At 42.7% G+C, this 20,924-nt stretch overlaps 1 protein-coding gene, 1 long non-coding RNA gene and 2 pseudogenes across 2 annotated transcripts; 3 read left to right on the top strand and 1 right to left on the bottom strand.

Moving 5' to 3' along the window:
* Positions 1–1,070: 1,070 nt before the first annotated feature.
* Positions 1,071–3,351, top strand: LOC119348861 (scarecrow-like protein 34). Its single transcript, XM_037616895.1, has one exon. The coding sequence runs from the start codon at positions 1,141–1,143 to the stop codon at positions 3,256–3,258; it is 2,118 nt and encodes a 705-aa protein (XP_037472792.1). The 5' UTR covers positions 1,071–1,140; the 3' UTR covers positions 3,259–3,351.
* Positions 3,352–6,682: 3,331 nt separating this feature from the next.
* LOC119350028 lies at positions 6,683–9,698 on the top strand (annotated as a pseudogene).
* Positions 9,699–12,474: 2,776 nt separating this feature from the next.
* On the bottom strand, positions 12,475–17,261 carry LOC119348715. Its single transcript, XR_005169097.1, has 2 exons — positions 16,966–17,261; positions 12,475–12,863 (listed from the first exon to the last, which is right to left on the bottom strand). It is a non-coding gene; the product is annotated as an uncharacterized LOC119348715 (long non-coding RNA).
* On the top strand, positions 12,946–15,658 carry LOC119348132 (annotated as a pseudogene).
* Positions 17,262–20,924: the final 3,663 nt, after the last annotated feature.

Raw genomic sequence — 20,924 nt, 5'->3', positions numbered from 1 at the left:
AATTTCAACCAAAATTTATACAATTCTCATTTTTTGACTTCCAACTAAGACAACTTTCAACAAAAAATTCACCCAGTATTTCTTTTCTCCCCAACATTTCATTCCCAATGTTTAGTTTTTTTAGGGGCAAGTACCTTTCATCCCTATTTGGAAATATTCTCAAATTTCAAAGAATATAGTCAACTTGTATTTTTGTAGACCCATCTGAGAAAACTTTCAACACATTTTCCACCTAGTAATTTTCAAATCAGTATTTTTTTTTTCATTTCGTGCAGGTGCGTTTCCTCCCCAATGTTTTATTTCTGCAAATATTCTAACATTTCAACTAAAATAAGCAACTTCCATTTTCTGACCTCCAACTAAGACAACTTTCAACACGTTAATAATGACTGGGCCCTGGGCCCTGGGACGTGTCACGTTAGGCCCACCTGGTCACGCCAGAACTCACTCATGAAAAATTAGACCCGCCTCCCCCTCAAAGAAAACAAAAGAACCACACCCACTTCCATGATGCTCCCTCCGTCCCAAAACACAGTGTGTATAAGACATTTTTATGTCAAATTTCTTTGAATAGTGCCTTCTTTTTTCCTTGAATACCAGCTAAGTGCTATTTTCATTATGCATCTCCTTTTTTTAATAATACAATTAGGAACCTTAATAATGACTGAAACCCAGGCCAGCTCCTAATAAACCCTTTTTATAGGTCTGGTGCACGGCCGGGCCTAGAACTAATCGACAGAATAATTGCTTGTAATCTGAACCATTCTCCGTCACAATCTCATGACATTGGGAACTAAGCCATAAGGTAGAGAAACGACAATTTTAGCTCACATCAACACCACAACCTCACTACTCTTCTTTCATAGTCCACATCCTCACTACTCTTCTCTCTAAGCATTGGATCTGATGCTGATGCTGATGCTGCTGCTGCTCCTGCTTAATAACCAAGGTGTGTGCTTCCCTACTTTTGCTACTTGCTCACATAATTCGTCTCACATAGGACATGAGCAAGGTGATTCGTCTCACATAATTTAGTTTCCATTTCCCTGTTTCTTCGTCCAGGAAAGAAGCTGATTCATTTGCTGTGGGACAAAGAAGCATCATATATCTCATATTGAGGTGGAAATCAGACTTTCCACAATGGCAACTGAACCTCCCTGTGACAATCTGGAGACTGTCGTAGCAACCAACCAATCATACAAGGGTGATTTCTCTTCCCAGCAACAACTTACCGTGTACAACCACGACCTGAGTGGTCCACACTCCACAGTTCTCTCCCCAGCCAACCAAGCAAGTGTCAACAGCAGCCATGGACAAGACCAATTTCAGATTGCTGCGGGCAGTAGCCCTGAGCACCGCCGGATCAAATCAAATGATGCCCTTCACTACATAAGACAGATGCTGATGGAAGAGGTCGACGAGAGGGTCAACAGATGCCAAGGGGAGGCTGCTCTCCAGGCTGCTGAGAAGCCATTCCGTGACATTCTTGGGGAGGTATACGCGCCGGCTACTAACTGTCCGCCAATGCATAACAACAACAAACCAGACAACCCTGATAAGAGTGGTACCAGCTGTTACAAGAGGCTCTGGAGCACAAGCTTCAGTAATAACTGTTCCAGTTACAGCGTGTTACAACCCTTGACAAACCTGTTGAGTCCATATACCTGCAACAGGAGTCTTTTTCTACCAGACCATCCATTGGTAAGTGTTGGACCGACTTCTAGATCTGGTTTCCCTGCCTTCCATTGTCAGAGAGATGTCGAGGAGGCAACGATGTTTGCTCCACGTATTGGTAAGCTGGTGATATATTTAGAGAATGACATACTTTCTATTTCCAAATTGACTATAAAGGAGATGGTAGGACAGAGGAGCAAAAACTGGGATATCTTGGAAGCAAGGAGCAATAAACATCTTTTCTTCACCACTTGTGCAATAACTCGAAATGAAAATTTCGACCGATTTCTGCTATGTTATGGTCGGAAGAGTTTTGATCAAATAACAAGACTGCGAGAAAGGATGACAGAGACAGGAAACAAGAACCCACTGAAAGGCCGGAGCAAAGGCCGTCAGAAGCTAAGGGCTAGGATGCAACCGAGGAAAGAGTTGGTTGATCTCAGGACTCTCCTCATCCATTGCGCACAAGCTGTGGCAGAAGGCAGCTACCTGTTGGCCAGTGAACTGCTATTAAAGATAAGACAACACTCTTCAGCAGATGGTGATTGCACTCAGAGACTGGCATTTTACTTGGCGGACGGCCTTGAGGCACGCTTGGCTGGGAGCGGGAATCAGGTTTATCGCACCCTCATCGAGAGGCGAACAAGTCCCACGGATTGGTTAGAGGCTTACAGCCTTTTTGTTGCAGCTTGCCCTTTTGTCAGGACGTCATACTACTTTGCGAGCCAAGCTATTCTTGATGTCTCCAAAGGGCAACCAAGGGTGCACATCATTGATTTTGGCATCGGCTATGGCTTTCAGTGGCCATTAATGATTCAGAAGTTTGCACAGCAACAAGAGAGAGCCCCTACGCTTCGGATCACAGGTATAGACGTTGCTCAGCCAGGTTTTCGCCCCTGCGAAATGATCGAGGAGACAGGGAAGCGGTTGGCTGATTATGCAAACATGTTTAGGGTACCTTTTCAGTATCAGGGCATTGCCGCTTCAAGATGGGACAGCGTTAAAATTGAGGATCTTAACATTGACGAGGATGAAGTTCTCATAATCAACTGCATATTCCGGATGAAGAATCTTGGTCATGAAATCGATGGCATAAATAGTGCAAGGGACGAGGTGCTGAAAACTATGAGGAGGATGAACCCAAAGGTTTTCATTTCTGGCACTGTGAACGTGTTACATAGTTCTCCCTTCTTCATACAACGATTCAAAGAAGTTATGCTCCATTACTCTTCAGTGTTTGACATGCTTGATGCAAATATTCCACGGGATAGTGAAGCAAGAAAGATGCTTGAGAGGATCCCATTTGGGCGGGATGCACTTAACATAATAGCATGTGAGGATGCAGAAAGGACTCAGAGGCCAGAAAGTTACAGGCAGTGGCAAGGAAGGTTCCTCAAGGCTGGGTTCCAACAGCTTCCCGTGGATCAGGCCATCTTAAAGAACATAGTACACATGAAGAACTTACATTATCATGAAGAATTCTTTGCTGTTGAAGATTGCGGCTGGCTGCTACAAGGATGGAAAGGGAGAGTGATGTATGCTATATCTAAATGGAAACCTGATGAAACATATGATGATCAGTAAGATTCAAACAGTTTTTCAAGTGCACAAACATATCGGCAACTTAGCGCCTCTGTCGCTACTTGCATGATTCTCAACGCAACGCTACTTTATGCTAGTATATCTTGGAACAAGATGGGATGGTGATTTGAGTGTTGATATTCAACATGCTTTGATTTGGTCCAACTGCGCAACTACGCGACCATATATGCAGCAAAAGGCAACTGTGCAACACTTTGCATCTGTCGCTCCATTTAATTTCTGAACAAAGGGTTCCGTAAGTGAATCTGGCGTTCTTTTAGCTATGTGTACTTGGTTATTGTATTGGGCCTACAAGACATGCGATTAGTGGAAATACCATACCTGGGCACTGGATTCGCTGTAAATTACAGTAGAATATTGCACTGCCCATCCCTCAAAACTGGCGATATGGACGATCAGAGGATTCTCATTTCTTATTTGAAGCAATTGTACTTAATGTAAACAAGGTTTCTATGCACGAATCCAAACTCTCTCCATATCACAAAAAAGTGGAGTTTTGGACATGCCTCGAGTCAAACTTTTAAAAATTTAACTACGAACATCATTTTAACCATCCAGATTAGAAGTTTGAAAATCATATGTACGTATTTTTCTCAGAAAAGACGTGAGATCCTTGTTCCCGAGGGGACTACCAAATCACTAGGGCCACAGAGATACGGGGAATCGGAGAGGGGGAGGGACCTTGGAGAAGGGCGCAGAGGGTGGGGTGGAGGCCGAGGTCGGCGAAGGAGCGCGAGGAGAAGAGCCCCTCCTCATCGTCTTCCTTCGCCTACGCCTTCCCATTCGCCGCCGCCGCCGGCGGCGAGCTGCCGAGCTTCCTCGTGGCGGCCATGGACAGAGAGGTCACGGTGGAGAGGAGTGAGAACCGTAGAGGAGGAGGCATCTCCGCCTTCGGAGAGCGTTTACACACCTGCTGAACTGCTGGGTCGTGTTTTAACTGGGCCTGGGCCCTGGGCTGTGTCATGTTAGGCTTCACCTATGACGCCAGCTAGTCCTAAAAAAAACCTATGACGCCAGCTCATCATCCTATTTTTTTTGAGCTGCCAGCTCATCATCCTAATATACATGAGAGTGGTTTGCTAAAAAAAAGTTGCTTAAAAAAATGAGAGTGATAAAACAAACTTCTAAGTGAGTTACTAGCTTGATCCAGTACCACTAGCATCCGTTCGATCTATGCATGAGAATCATCTATCATGCAACAAGCATGAGCGCATTCTAAGTGAGTTTTAAATGCATCTATATTTAACTGTGACATGCACAATTTTTCATGTTAAGAATTTCTTTCCGATGTAGAAAATTTTCACATAGTTTAAATCGGAAGGACTAAATTAACATTCTACACATTATTTACAATTTGTATATTCGATTCCACAGCAACACAAGATATCATCTCGTTCAAAAAACTCCTTGCCACACGAGGTACTAAGGTGGCCAATCCAACCCGAGGGTCCTCCATCGCTCGGTCAAGGCCTCCATATCTAGACCAGGAGCTGTCATCGCCAGAGCCATGACAACACTATGTCAGTAATCTTGTGATGATGCTAATCTAGTTAAACTTAACCAAAAATTGCCTAATTTCTTAACAAAATAAAAAAATGTCAATGTCCACTAAACGGAATATGATGAACAAGATGAGAGTTTTATATATTATTAGGTGAGCAAGTTACAATGGTTGGTGACATAGGCATCAATACAAGGTCACATTCAACAGCCTAGGTGAAAACCAAGCACAAACTATGTAGTTTGTGGTTTCTAAAAAAGTAGGTAGTTAGTGAAGATGGTGGCAGCACACTATGAAAATACATCACACACTATGAAAAAAATAGGTAGTTAGTGAAGATGGTGATTGCACTCAAATAATATTATCTTTCCTTTCTCACACACAAAAAATAATAATGATGCTTATCTCTCTTTGAAATAAAAGAAAGTACAAACACTGCCTGTTCATTTCTGTAATTTTCTTCAGGGTAAACAACATTTGTTCTTTTGCTGTGTGATACATATATATTTTTTAAATGGGGGCAAAAGATTTGTCTGAGAATAGAGTTTTACAATCATCCCTTACAACACTGCATGACAATTACTCGCGCAATACAATTTTACCAAGCTTCTTTGCACCCGTGGCCACCCATAGCTGGGCCTCCTCCATGATGATGTTTAGGACTATTGTGGGCAGCACACTTTTGTGCCGGAAGACGCGGGCGAGGCCATAGCTTTTCTATATGGAATGTTCATGCTGGTTCTACTAGCCCACCAATGTTTGACGGAGCCCTTTAAATGCCAAGATGTAATTTATCAAACTAATTAATGTTGTTGATGTTGACGGAGCCCTCCAAATGACAAGAAGGTGAAATCTATTAGTTACTAATGGCCGCGAACACGTCTAATATATCACAGTGACCAATCTCAAAGCCTTTATATGATACCACTATACCAATCTCGAAACACAAAGAAAATAATTACAGAAAAAACTGATGGTTTAATGAGATACTAAAGTACAACAAACTACACTCCAAAAATTCAACCATTATATATATCAACTACCAAATGAAAAAAAATACAAGTTTTTTGAATAGTGCCTCCTTTTTTCTTTCAATTACGTCCAAAATTTTAACAGATTTTTGTTTTATTTTCTGCTAGTATTTATTTTGGCCTGTTCTTCTAGTATTACAGATTGAATCTGGATGTGCATTTTCATGACATAATAATTAACAATCCTGTCGATGTTGTAAATAAAATTCAGAGGTATTTACACTCCTTAAACATTTGGTACAACTGTATCACTCAAGCCTTGGTAAAATACTCCAGGTACGGCAGAACATAAGTGTCAGACTAGCTAAGCACCAACAATTCAACTTTCAACTAATAAGGGCAGCCCGGTGCATGTAGCTCCCGCTTGCGCAGGGTCGGGGAAGGGTCCGACCACTTTGGGTCTATAGTACGCAGCCTTTCCCTACATTTCTGTAAGAGGCTGTTTCCAGGACTTGAACCCGTGACCTCATGGTCACAAGGCAGCAGCTTTACCACTGCGCCAAGGCTCCCCTTCCAACTTTCAACTAATAAGATAATAAAAAATCTGATTATTTTACTGAGATGAAGTACAACAAACTATCCTTGAAAAATTCGACCAAGACCATTATATATATCAGCTAGTGCATCTTAAAATAATCAACTAGTACAACTGTATCACTCAAGCCTTGGTAAAATACTCCAGGTACGGCAGAACATAAGTCTCAGACTAGCTAGGCACCAACAATTCAACTTTGAACTAATAAGATAACCAAAAAAAATCTGATTATTTTACTGAGATGAAGTACAACAAACTATCCTCAAAAAATTCGACCAAGACCATTATATATATCAACTAGTGCATCTCAGAATATATCAACTATCAAGTGGCAAAAAAAGAAAATTTTCTTCAAATAGTGCATCTCCTTTCGATTACCTCAGAATTTTTTAACGACTCAATTAGGGACCCTAATAATGTTGATACCCAGGAAAGCATTCCTAATAAACACTTTTTTATACCTCTGATGCGCAGCCGGGCCTAGAACTAATCGACAGGATAGTTGCTTGTACTCTGGACCATTCTCTGTCACAATCTTATGACGTTGGGAACAAAGGCATAAGGTAGAGGAACGACAAATTTAGTTCACATCAACACCACAAGCTCACTACTATTCTTTCATAGCCCACATCCCCACTACTCTTCTCAGAGCACTGGATCTGCTGCTGCTGCTGCTGCTAAATAACCAAGGTGTGTGATTCCCTACTTTTGCTACTTGCGAAGCCTCCTGCAGATAAAACTGAGCAGTGGTATTAAGCGCGTCATAGATTCTATATTTAACCGGGTAAAGTAGTTATTCTCATGTCTGCAAGCCTTTGGAATTAGTTTTCGATCAGTATGGCATGCCAAAACAATCATAAGTTGAATCTCTAATAAAAAGGAAGAAGCATAAGGTGAAGGAAAAAAAAAGGGAGCTCGCTGGGCAGAAATCCGTTTTACAGACATTGTAGATTGTAGCACATGAGCAAGGCGAACCGAAATTCGTCTCACATAATTTAGCTTCCATTTCCCCCCTTTTCTTCTTTCAGGAAAGAAGCTGATTCATTTGCTGTGGGACGAAGAAGATTTGCTTATCTCGAATTGAGGTGGAAAAGAGACTTTCCACAATGGCGATTGAATCTCTCCGTGACAATCTGGGCACTGTCGAAGCAACCGACCAACCATACGATGGTGATTCCTCTTTCCAGCAGCAACTCACCACGTACAATTACAACCATGGTCCGCACTTCTTTCCCCAGCCAACCACTGGAGCAAGAACATATCTGCATCGTACAGACACTGGCCCTGGGTTGTGCAATGTCAACAACAGCCATGGACAGAACCAAATTCAAATCGCTGCGGAACATCACCGGATGAGATCAAACGATGCTCTTCACTACATAAGCCAGATGCTGATGGAAGATGTCGACGAGAGGGTCGACATATGCCAAGGGGAGGCTGCTCTCCAGGCTGCTGAGAAGCCGTTCCGTGACATTCTTGGGCAGGGATACACGCCGGCCACTTACTGGCCGCCATTGCATGGCAACAACGAAACAGGTATCTCTGATAAGAGTGGCAGCAGCTGTCACAAGAGGCTCTGGAGCAATAGCTTCAGTAATTACTGTTCCGGTTACAGCGTGTTACGGCCCTTAACCACCCCCTTGAGTCCATAGATCTGCAATACGAGCCTTTCTCTACCAAACCATCCGTTGACAAGTGTTGGACAGGCTTCTGGATCTGGTTTCCCCACCTTGGATTGTCAGAGAAGAGGCATCGAGGAGGCAACGATGTTTGCTCCAAGCATTCATAAACTGGTGATATATTTAGAGAATGGCATACTTTCTATTTCGCAACTAACTACAAAGGCAAAAACAGGAGAGAGAAGCGAAAACGCAATCTTTGCGCTGGCAGACCAAAGGGAGTGGGATATCTTGCAAGGAAGGGGCCATAAACACCATGCCATCACCACTTGTGCAATAATTCGAAATGAAAATTTTGACGGAGTTCTGCTAGACCATGTTTGTCAGACTTCCGACCAGACAACAAGACTACGAGAAACGACGGCGGAGAAAGGAAACAATAACTCACTGAAAGGCCGGAGCAAAGGACGTCAGAAGCTATGGCAGAGGAAGCAACCAAAGAAAGAGTTGGTTGATCTCAGGGCTCTCCTCGTCCATTGCGCACAAGCTATAGCATTAGAAAACCACCTGTTGGCCAGTGAAGTCCTACAGAAGATAAGACAACACTCCTCAGCAGATGGTGATTGTACTCAGAGACTGGCATTTTACTTGGCGGATGGCCTTGAGGCACGTTTGGCTGGGATCGGGAGCCAGGTTTATCGCAACCTCATGGAGAGGCGAACAAGTACCACAGAATGGTTAGAGGCTTACAGCGTTTTTATTGCATCTTGCCCTTTTGTCAAGACGTCATACTACTTTGCCAGCCAAGCTATTCTTGATGTCTCAAAAGGGCAACCAAGGGTGCACATTGTTGATTTTGGCATCGACTTTGGCTTTCAGTGGCCACTAATGATTCAGAGGTTTGCACAGCAAGAAGAGGGAGCCCCTAAGCTTCCACCCCTGCGATCACAGGTATAGACGTTTGCCAGCCAGGTTTCCACCCCTGCGAAATGATCGAGGAGACAGGGAAGCGGTTGGCTGATTATGCAAACATGTTCAAGGTACCTTTTCAGTATCAGGGCATTGCCGCTTCAAGATGGGACAACATTAAAATTGAGGATCTTAACATTGACGAGGATGAAGTTCTCATAATTAACTGCATATTCCGGATGAAGAATCTTGGTCTTGAAACCGATGGCATATATAGTGCAAGGGATGAGGTGCTGAAAACTATGAGGAGGATGAACCCAAAGGTTTTCATTTCTGGCACTGTGAATGGGTTAAATAGTTCTCCCTTCTTCATACAACGATTCAAAGAGGTTATGCTCCATTACTCTTCATTGTTTGACATGCTTGATGCAAATGTTCCACTGGATAATGAAGCAAGAAAGATGATTGAGAGGACCCCATTTGGGCGGGATGCACTTAACATAATAGCATGTGAGGATGCAGAAAGGATTCAGAGGCCACAAAGTTACAGGCAGTGGCAAGCAAGGTGCCTCAAGGCTGGGTTCCAGCAGCTTCCTGTTGATCAAGCCATCTTAAAGAACATAGTACACATGAAGAACTTACACTATCATGACGAATTCTTTGCTATTGAAGACTGCGGCTGGCTGCTACAAGGATGGAAAGGGAGAGTAATCTATGCTATATCCAAATGGAAACCTGATGAAACGCATGGTGACCAGTAAGATCCGTACAGTTTTGCAGGCTGCGGAGACAACTTCCTTGCATGCTTCTCAACACGGTGGATCTAAAATTCTGAAGATGGCAAGACATTCTTTCGTCAGAGATGAGCATCGGAAACCTATCTTGGAAGGAGATGTGATGGAGATTCGAATGTTTATACTCAACATGTTTTTATTTGGTCCAACTGCGCAACATGCAGTACCATATGTTGGAAATAAATAGAAGGCGACTGTAAAATAGTACCTTGTGTGTTCTTTTTAATTTCTGAACAAACTATTATAGAAATTTTCTCTATAAGTGAATCTGGTGTTTTTAAACGAATATTAACTATGTGTACTTGGTTATCATTTTGATCCATTTATTGGGACTATTAGACATGAGAATAATAATGGAAATACCATACCTAGACACTGATTGTACTGTAAAGGAGATTACTGCACTGTCTGCTTCTCAAAACTGGTGACATGGAAGGTCAGAGAAATAGTCATATCTGAAGGAAGACGGCAAACAAGGTTCCTCCTATGCATGAATCCGACAGAATGCATATGCGACGTTTTGGACATATCACAACTAGGTCTAGGTGGGTGACGTTTTGGACATGCCTTTGGTCGAACTTGTACTTCAAACTACGAGTATCATTCCAATCATTCAGATTGGAAATTTGAAGGTCAAATGTACATATTTTTCTCAAAAATAAAATAACATACGTGGGCTACATTAGGGGGTGAGCTCAAAAGATCATATGTTCACCGAGGGGACTGCCAAACCACCAGGGCGTCGGGAGACACGGGGAGTCGGAGAGGGAGAGAGGAGGGAGGGACCTTGGAGGCGGGCGCAGAGGGTGGGGTGGAGGCGGAGGCTGAAGTCGGCGAAGGAGCGCAAGGAGAAGTGCCCCTCCGCGTCGTCTTCCTTCGCCGCCGCCGCCGCCGCCGACCTGCCGAGGTTCCTCTTGGCGGCCATGGAGGGAGAGGTCGCGGAGGAGAGGAGAGAGGAGGCGTTTTCCGCCTCCGGAGAGCGATTACGCACCTGCTGAACTGCTGAGTCGTGTTTTAACTGGGCCCGGGCCCTGTGCTGAGTCGTCTTTAGGGTAAATAACATTATTTTTTTTCTGATGTGTATATCAATCTAGAATGGTGTTTTGGCACATGGGAGCGCGCGCTCCTGGTTTTAAAATTTGTTTTAAACATATTTAAAAATATAAAAATAATCCAAACAAAAAACTTGACACGTACATCTCGATATTCTACATGCTCGAAAAATCGTTTCGCGACTGAAAACTTATGTGTCGTGTGTGAAAAAGACAAAATCCGGTGTTAAAAAAAATGCTTTTCACAAGATATCCTTTTGTCTCTTTTACACAAGCCACAGAAAATGTTGGTTTTCTCCCAAACTTGATATGCACGCATATAATGTAGAGATGTATGCGCCAAATTTTCGTTTGGAATTTTTTCACACATTGAAATATTTTTTCACGTGTGCAGGAGCGCGCGCTCTCAGGAGCACCCAGGATTCCCGTCTCAAATATTTATACTATGAAGACATGTCAAAAAACGTTTTGTCTCAAAACACAGAAAATAATTACTCCCTCCATCCCGCACTAAGTTAGTGCTAGATACATTAATTTGAGCGACAAGTAATTCGGGAGACAGAGATGACCTAGCCAGCCGCCGCCTCCCCAAGAAAGTTAGGATTCCTCTGCCTCCTACCGGCGCCGTCGCCGGTCCACCCCGTCTCCGATGGCCTTAGGGCCATGGGGGCGGAGTGGATCCCGGCCCTTGCCGATGGGAGGGCTCCATTTTTAGATTTTTTTAGTTTTGTTAGGGTTTGTGTCCTGCTCAGGAAGGCAAGACACGCGATGGCTCTCTGAAGATGGAATAATTGTCTCCCGCCTAGTCCCCGTTCCATTGATGCGTCTACCATTGTCGGTGGGCGTGTGGAGGTGTGTCTCCGACAGACCTATCTTTGGTGGATTTGCTTGGATCTGTTCACTGTTCGTCTATGTTCTTGTGTCTTCAGATTGGATCCTTCTGATCTACACTCTTCATCGGCGGCAGTTGCTATTCTGGTGTGTTGGTTCTATGGGGCCTTAGCACGACGAATTCTCGACTGTTACAACAAGGTTTGCTCGGCTCTAGTGAGGGAGGAGCGATGATAGTGACACGTCTTCGGCTCGCTTCAGTGCTTGTAGTCATCGCTAGGTGGACTACAGATCTGGATATAATTTTTATTATTTCTAGTGTTCGTTGTACCAGCGTTATTGAAGATGAATAGATCAGAAGTTTTTCCCACAAAAAAAAAGTAATTCAGGAGGGAGTACAACAAAAAAATCTGATGATTTAATGAGGTAAAGTACAACAAACTACCCTCCAAAAATTCAACCATTATACATATCAACTAACAAATGAAGAAAAACAAATTTTCCTTTATATAGTGCCTCCTTTTTCTATTACAACAGAATTTTTAACAGATTTTGTTTTATATTCTTCTACATTAGTTTTCTCTTGTTTTTTACCTGTAATTCTAGCAGTATAAATAGGATTTGGATGTGCATTTTCATGACCTGATAACTAACACTGCTGTCGAAGTTGTAAATAAAATTCGAAGGCAGTTACAGTAATTAAACATTTGGTACAAATACTTCAGGACAGAACTACACAAAAATCTCATCAGACTAGCTAGACACCAACAATTCAATTGTGAACTATAATAATCACGATTATTTTTATTGAGATAAAGCACAACAAACTATCCTCTAAAAATTCAACCAAAACCATTATATATATATCAACAATCAAGTGGAAAAGAAAGAAATTTTTCTTTGAATAGTGCATCTCCTTTTTTTTTATTACCTCAGATTTGTTTTAACTATTCAATTAGGAACTTTAATAATGTTGAAGCCCAGGAAAGCGTTCCTAATAAACACTTTTTTATGCCTCTGATACACCGCCGGGCCTAGAACTAATCGACAGGATAATTGCTTGTAATCTGGACTCATTCTCTGTCACAATCACCATGGCTGACGTTGGGAACAAAGCCACAAGGAACAAGAGGAACAACAAACTTACTTCACACCACCACAACCATTGGATCTGATGAGGAACAACCATTCTCTCAAAGCACTGAATCTGATGGAACAACCATTCTCTCAAAGCATTGGATCTGATGCTGCTGCTCAATAACCAAGGTGTGTGCTTTCCTACCTTTGCTACTTGCTCAGATCAGATGGGAGCCTCCTGCAAAGAAAAATGAACAGTGGTATTAGGCGCGTCATAGATACAAAATCGCTTTAGGTGTTCTGTTTCTGTTGTTGTTGCTTAAACATTCTGTGTTTAACCGGCTAAAATAGTCGTTCTCATGTGTGCAAGCCTCCAGAATTTATTTTTTCAAGCTGAATCTCCAGTAAAAAGGAAGAAGCAGAAAGTGAAGGAAAAAAAGGAGCTCGCTGACCAGAATTCCGTTTTATGGCCATTCTAGATTGTAGCACATTTGCTAGGTGAACCAAATAATTTAGCTTCCATTTCCCCTTTTTTCTTCTTCCAGGAAACAAGCTGATTCATTTGCTAAGACAAAGAACCATATATCTCATATTGAGGTGGAAAGCAGACTTTCCACGATGGCGACTGAACCTCTCCATGACAATCTGGACAATGTCGCAGCAACCGACGAAAGTGATTCCTCTTCCCAGCAGCAACCCACCGTGTACAACTACGACCTGAGTGGTCCACAGTCCAAAGTTCTTTCCCCAGCAAACCAAGAAAGCACATATCTGCTTGGTGGAGTCACTGACCCTGGGTTGTGCAGTAACAAAAGCAGCCTTGGACAAAACCAATTTCAGATTTCTCCAGGGGGTAGCCCTGAGCACCGCCAGATAAGATCAAATGATGCTCTTCACTACATAAGCCAGATGCTGATGGAAGACGCCGACGAGAGGGTCGACATATGCCAAGGGGAGGCTGCTCTCCAGGATGCTGAGAAGCCATTTCGTGACATTCTTGGGGAGGTATGCGCATCGGCTACTAACTGGCTGCCAGACGACTCTGATAAGAGTGGGACCAGCCACAAGAGGCTCTGGAGCACTAGCTTCAGTAATGACTATTCCAGTTACAATGTGTTACAGCCCTTAGCAACCCCGTTGAGTCCATATATCAACAATAGGAGTCTTTTTCTACCAAACCAGCCGTTCACAAGTGTTGGATGGACTTCCGGATCTGGCTTCCCTGCCTTGCATTGTCAAAGAGGTGTCGAGGAGGAAAAGATGTTAAGCTGGTGATACATTTAAAGAACGGCATACTTTATATTTCCCAACTGACTACAAAGGCAAAAGTAGGTGAAATGAGCGAAAACACAATCTTTGAGGTGACGGACCAAAGGGGCTGGGATACCTTTCAAGGAAGGAGCAATAAACATCATGCCATCACCACTTGTGCAATAATTCGAAATGAAAATTTTGACCGAGTTCTGCTATGCTATGGTCAGAAGAGTTTCGATGGAATAACAAGACTGCGAGAAAGGATGGCGGGGGAAGGAAACAAAAACTCGCTGAAAAGCCAGAGCAAAGGGCATCAGAAGCTATGGGTTAGGAAGCAACCGAGGAAAGAGTTGGTTGATCTCAGGACTCTCCTCATCCATTGCGCAGAAGCTGTGGCAAAAGACAACCACCTGTTGGCCAATGACCTCCTAAAGAAGATAAGACGACACTCCTCAGCAGATGGTGATTGTACTCAGAGACTGGCATTTTACTTGGTGGATGGCCTTGAGGCACGCTTGGCTGGAATTGGGAGTCATGTTTATCGCAATCTCGTGGAAAGGCGAACAAATACCACAGATTGGCTAGAGGCTTACAGCCTTCTTCTTGAAGCTTGCCCTTTCAAAAGGGTGTCATACAACTTTGCCAACCAAACTATTCTTGATGTCTCACAAAGGCAACCAAGGGTGCACATCGTTGATTTTGGCATCAGCTTGGGCTTTCAGTGGCCATCAATGATTCAGAGGTTTGCACAGCGAGAAGAGGGAGCCCCTATGCTTCGGATCACAAGTATAGAAGCTCCCCAGCCAGGTTTTCGCTCCTGCGAAATGATCGAGGAGACAGGGAAGCGGTTAGCTGATTATGCAAACATGTTCAACGTACCTTTTCAGTATCAGGGCATTGCCGCTTCAAGATGGGAGACCATTAAAATTGAGGATCTTAACATTGACGAGGATGAAGTTCTCATAATCAACTGCATATTCCGGATGAAGAATCTTGGTCATGAAACCGAATCCATAAATAGCGCAAGGGATGAGGTGCTGAAAATTATGAGGAGGATGAACCCAAAGGTGTTTATTTCTTGCACCATGAATGGTTTACACAGTTCTCCCTTCTTCATACAACGATTCAAAGAGGTTATGCTCCATTACTCTTCAATGTTTGATATGCTTGATGCAAATGTTCCACGGGATAATGAAGCAAGAGAGATGATTGAGAGGATCATATTTGGGCGGGATGCACTTAACCTCATAGCATGTGAGGATGCAGAAAGGACTAGGCCAGAAAGTTACAGGCAGTGGCAAGCAAGGTTTCTCAAGGCTGGGTTCCAGCAGATTCCTGTCGATCAAGCTGTCTTAAAGAAAACAGTACACATGAAGAACTCACTTTATCATGAGGAATTTTTTGCTGTTGAAGATCGCGGTTGGCTGCTACAAGGATGGAAAGGGAGAGTATTTTATGCTATATCGAAATGGAAACCTGATGATCAGTAAGACTCGAACAGTTCTTCAAGTGCACAAACATCCATAGGCAACTTTACCACCTCTGTAACCACTTGCATGATTCTCAACACAATGGGTCTAAATTGCTGAACACTGTAAGACATATATTCTTTCGTCAGATGAGCATTGGGAACTAGTCTCTTGGAAGAAGATGGGATGGCGAATAATGTTGACATTCAACATGTTTTGATTTGGTCCAACTGCGCAACTACATAATCATATGTAGCAAAAGGCAACTGTACGTACTTTGCTTCTGTCATCTCTACTCTTATAAAAAGCAGAGTTGGTGATGATGGTGTGCCTGCCATCCTGCAATATAGGTCGTTTGATTTATATCTGACGGATAGGAAGGAAACTATGGCAATTTTGCAAAAAAGATACCCACACCCCTCTCCATATTTGCAAATAAGGCCTTCCCTCGTTAATCCTTTTCTCTCACAAAATAAACTACTCATATAAATGCATCTTGATGTTCCGTGCACCACATGGGCATCTTGCTAGTTCTATTTAATTTCTGAACGACTGATCGAGAAAGTTGCTCTATAAGTGAATCTGGTGTCCTTTTAAACGAATATTAACTATGTGTACTTACTCGGTCATTGTTTCGGTCCGTGTATTGGGCCTACAAGACATGAGGTTAGTGGACACTGGATTTGCTGTTTTCTCAAAACTGACGGTATGGAAGATGAGAGGATTGCCATTTCTGATTTGATAACGGCAATTGTACTCAATGTTCAAGAAAGGCAGCGCTTAATACAGGCCGGAGGAGACAGGGGGGATATAAGGCCTGGGCCAAAATTGGCTTGGCGACTAGGGTAAAAGGGTGGGGAGAGAAGAGAGGCCGAGAGAGTGTTGCGGTGGCGGCTGTTCTTCTCGGTTTGAGCGGTCCCTTTTCTCTGATTCCAGCAGCGGCTGTGGCGATCGTCCTCCTCCTCGGCAGCCGGCAGGTGAGGATCGATTTATCCTCTCATCTGTGCTCCTCTTCCTCCTCTGCTCGTCTTCCTCCACAGATCCACTCTTGCTCCTATGTGCATATGTGCTGCTGCTGCCTGCTGTTACAGTTTGTTGCTGCTGTGTTATGTGCTTGTGCTGCTGCAGTTAATTGCTATCTGCATATGTGCTGCTGCTGCTGATGCTGTTACAGTTTGTTGATTCAAAATTTTCTAGGAGTACAGAGTCAGGAAATGATGCTAGTGATGCTGCAGCAGCAGAAGAGAGAGCAAAATCCTATTTTCCTTGCATCTTATTCTGGCCAACTTAAAAAAAAAGGCTTAAATGCGCGTTCTAAGCTGCGGCCTTCCCCTCCGCTTACGCTTTCCGCTTTTGTGAACAAGGTGGGTGACGTTTTGGACATGTCTTTTATGTCAAACTTCTACTTCAAATTACGAATACCAAATGTACAGTTTCGATCTTTCAGATCATTATGGAAATTCGAAGAATCATATGTACAGTACATAATTTTTTTTTCTAAGAAAAGTTAAGCGGCCGACATTAGGGGGTGAGCTCCTAGTTCCTGGAGGCCGGGGACTGCCAAATCACTTGGGCCACAGAGACATGCGGAATAGGAGACGGGGGATATGGAGGGACCTCGGAGGCGGGTGCAGAGGGTGGGGTGGTGGAGGCCGGCGTCGGCGAGGGAGCGCGAGGAGAAGAGGCCCTCGGCGTCGTCTTCCTTCGCATTCGCCTCCGCCGGCGGCGACCTGCCGGGCTTCCTCTTGGCGGCCATGGAGGGAGAGGTCGCAGAGATCCGAAGAGAAGGAGAGAGGGGCATTTTCCGCCTTCTGAAAGCGTTTACGCACCTGCTCAGTGCCGTGTCGTGCTTTTATTGGGCCCAGGCCCTGGGCCGTGTCACGAAGATGTCCAGATTCAAAAAAGAAAAGAAAGCAAAGATGCCCCTACTGTCCACTACGAAGAAGAAAAATATGTCCCCCAAATGTTTTTTTTTTCGAAAAGAAGGATGATCCTTTAGCCGCCAAAAAAAGGATGACCCTCGGTCTCTGCTTCAAGGCGATGCATGCAACCGTTTTATTAATTATTCATCAAGAATTTAAAAGATGATACATCAAATGTCCTTCATATGTACTCTGTAAGGAAAAGTGATCTAAATGCTCTTATATTTTTTTTACAGAGAGAGCACCCTAGATCTTATGCCTCAACCTAGTAAAACTGTGAAATCCACTGAAAAAAATAGCGTGCTATATCACCGCTAATAGCACGCTACAGCATATAGAGAATTGTCTCACTAAAATAAATCAATGTACAATGCCTCGCTAATAGCACGTTATAGCACGCTAATAGCATATTTTCAGGGGTGACGCTATTTTCTATAGCGCGCTATTTTTTTCATTGGTGAAATCTCAAAGCCTCATTCGAATAACATGATGAGCATGTAAGTGTAACATCATAATGCTAGATGAGGAAAAGTAGCACCATGGGTGAAATGCGTTGAGGCACAGCAGTTGACTGAACATCTAAGGGTAAAGCACTGTCTCGGTGTGGGCTGCGCGAGCTGTATCAAATCAAGGCAAACTATTGTTTTTATTTTTAGCCTAGTTGAAGAGTTTTGATTAAGGCTCATTAGTTTAATTGTAAAAAGGTGAGTTGTTATACTACTCTTTGTAAGATGAGCAAAAAGAGCAACAACACGCATGCTCACTCACTCCTTTCATGCAATGCGCGGTTTCACGCACTCACTTCATGCAACACGCGTGAATTGAGTTCGCCCTTGACCTAATATTATGCACCTTGTTTGGGAGAACTAAAATTTTGCATGGCAGCGCACTACCTAGCTTTGAGCGTACGTGTCAATACTCGAGATCATTATGGACACAGTTTCTATTTTCAGAGAGGTCTTCCACCCACGTGTCAGTTGCATTTCTTCAGTTTCCCACACGTCCTCTCTATGCAAAGGAAATACAGAGAAGAGATGCTATGCAGAATACATCCGTAAAAGAAGGCTATACATAATACACATAGTCGTAGATTGAACACACACACTCTCTAGCCAAGTTCTTTGTGTCGAGCTACTTCTTCAGCAATCCCATCCCAGTGTCTGCATGCACAACCATCTGGGAGAGAAGACACCTCCGAAACCGCGTCCCTTGACAAGTTGCACCGGGAGAGGGGCAGTAAGGTTTTTGGGAGCGTCTTCAGTGCATCCATGACAACCATCTGTCTGCTTCCTCTACAACGGATGGACACCTTATCTTCACCATCATGGCCAATGACGTTGTTGCACCCTAATTTCTGGTGAACTCACATGTTCCGAATCTCTCTCATTGACATGTGCCTCTAGCCCATATGCCTATATGCTAGATGTTCCTAGTTTGTTGTATGTGCTTTGCCATGTCAGTAATCTCATGATGATGCTAACCTGGGCTCAGCTTAAGCAAAAAATGTCTAATTTCCTAACAATCCAAAAACCTCATATGTTCAGGCAATTTCCGTTGACTGATTTGTTGCTACTCTAAAATCGCTAATGTTGATGGGTGCTCACTTCAAGAGGTGGCAGACCAAAACCATCAAGTGAATCACCGCTATGAACATGTACAATGTTTCAGTTGGTGCTTCGAGGTGCCCACTTACTTGTGAACAAAACAAAGCGTCCTTGGAGATGACTGTAATCTTTGTGGGGTGTCGTCATAAGTGTGTTGGGTGACAAGTTGGTTGATGCATATTTGCATACGCGTGATGCCAAAAGAGCCGTGGGGTGCACTTGAATCCAAGTTTGGATGCACCAATGTCGATGGTGAGTTGTATGCTATAGTGCAGTTCAATGACCACGAAATGGTTGAGCACCATTTTGTGGTCGAACACGCATGAGCTACAATGGATGGCAAAGGAATTCAATCTCCTTAAGTGTTTGTTGCTCAATAAATTTGTTGCCAAGAGCATTGTTGCTAAGATTCCTCCTTCATTGAGGAACTTTGCCACATCTTTGAAACACCACATGAGATCTTTGTTGGGAGTCCCACTGGATCCTTGGATGATGTAGAGAAGGTGAGGGCAAAGGACACACGGGCTCAATGATCAAGGGACATTCAGCTGTCAATGTTGTGCAGAAAAATGTCCATAAGTTCAAGGGACATTCTTTTAGTACTCCCTTCATTATATACAAGGCCACTTCATATTTTTGTGTCTTACTTTGATCATTAATTTTACCAATAAAAGTGAGTTATATGCCACAAAAAGTTTATCATTGAATGCACATTTAAAAAAACTTGCCTATGATATATTTTTTGATGGCATATAAGCCATACTAGAAGGGTTGGACGCGCTTTGTTGCGCCGTTGGTGTTGTTGGGTTTCTTGAAAACATTACTCTTTCTGTTTCAAATGTAAGGTGTATTACATTTTTCTAAAGTGAAATCTTTTTAAGTTTGATCAAATTTGTAGAGAATATATCAAAATCCATAATACCAAATCGGTATAATTAGATTCATCATGAAATGAATTTCCATATTTTTTGGTTTATTATTGTGGATGTTGACTTTTTTTGGCTCTAAACTTGGTCAAAGTTAAAGGATTTTGACTTTCCAAAAAACTAATACACCTTATATTTTGGAACTGATGAAATATTTAGTTTGGCGGGGCGAGGAGATGATGGAGTGTGCTTTATTTTATTTTTATAAATTCGATGATTTGGTGAGCCTTTCTCGATGTGATTTCGTGTTATTCGCTAAGAAACCCATATTTATATGAGGAATTTTCTGCTTCGATAGTTGCATGTACTATGTTTCTACATCGGTAATTTATTGGCGTTTTTTTCTAGGTGGTGGGAGGGTGCGCCGGGATTGATATGTTTTATAGGCCGGTTGTTGCTGATTGATTTAAAAAATGATTGACCTGATCAAAATCGTAAACCAAATCCATAATTGAATACCTCAATGGCTCAACTGAATTGAAGAGCTTCAAAATTAGGAGCAATAGTGACTTATGATAATTGAATGGAAGGTCTCCTTGAGAAATTGTTGACCAAATCAAAATTGAGTGACTCAATTTTACATTGAAGACCTCAATTAAGTGTGAGACCTTAAAAATTAGGAAGCATAGTGTATGTATAATATAAAAGAATTGAATGAGAGAGCTTTGAGAAATTGTTGACCCGGTCAAAATCGAGTGACCAATTTCAATTGGAGACCTCAATTGATTGCGAGCCTTTAAAATTAAGGAGTTTTGCTGACAAAATATGAGTCAATGTTTGACAAAAAAAACAAAGTGGCCTTGTATGCAGAAATGGAGGGAGTAGTATAAATTTAATTTGGACATGACTTTCATGACCCGATAACAAAAATTCAAAGGCATTTACACTCCTTAAACATTTGGTACAACTGTGTCACTCAAGCCTTGGTAAAATACTTCAGATACGGCAGAACATAAGTGCATATCTCGTCAGACTAGCTAGGCACCCTTTTGCCCAAAAAAAAGAGACTAGCTAGGCACCGACAATTCGATTCTGAATTCAGATAATCATGAAAAAAAATCTCATTATTTTATAATAAGATAAAGTACAACAACTATCCTAAAAAAATCAACCAAGACTATTGT

The sequence above is a fragment of the Triticum dicoccoides genome, chromosome 1A (genome assembly GCF_002162155.2).
Source record: "Triticum dicoccoides isolate Atlit2015 ecotype Zavitan chromosome 1A, WEW_v2.0, whole genome shotgun sequence".
Lineage (NCBI taxonomy): Eukaryota > Viridiplantae > Streptophyta > Magnoliopsida > Poales > Poaceae > Triticum > Triticum dicoccoides.
Note: the sequence above shows the minus strand (reverse complement) of the source record. Positions and strands in the feature narration are given on the sequence as shown.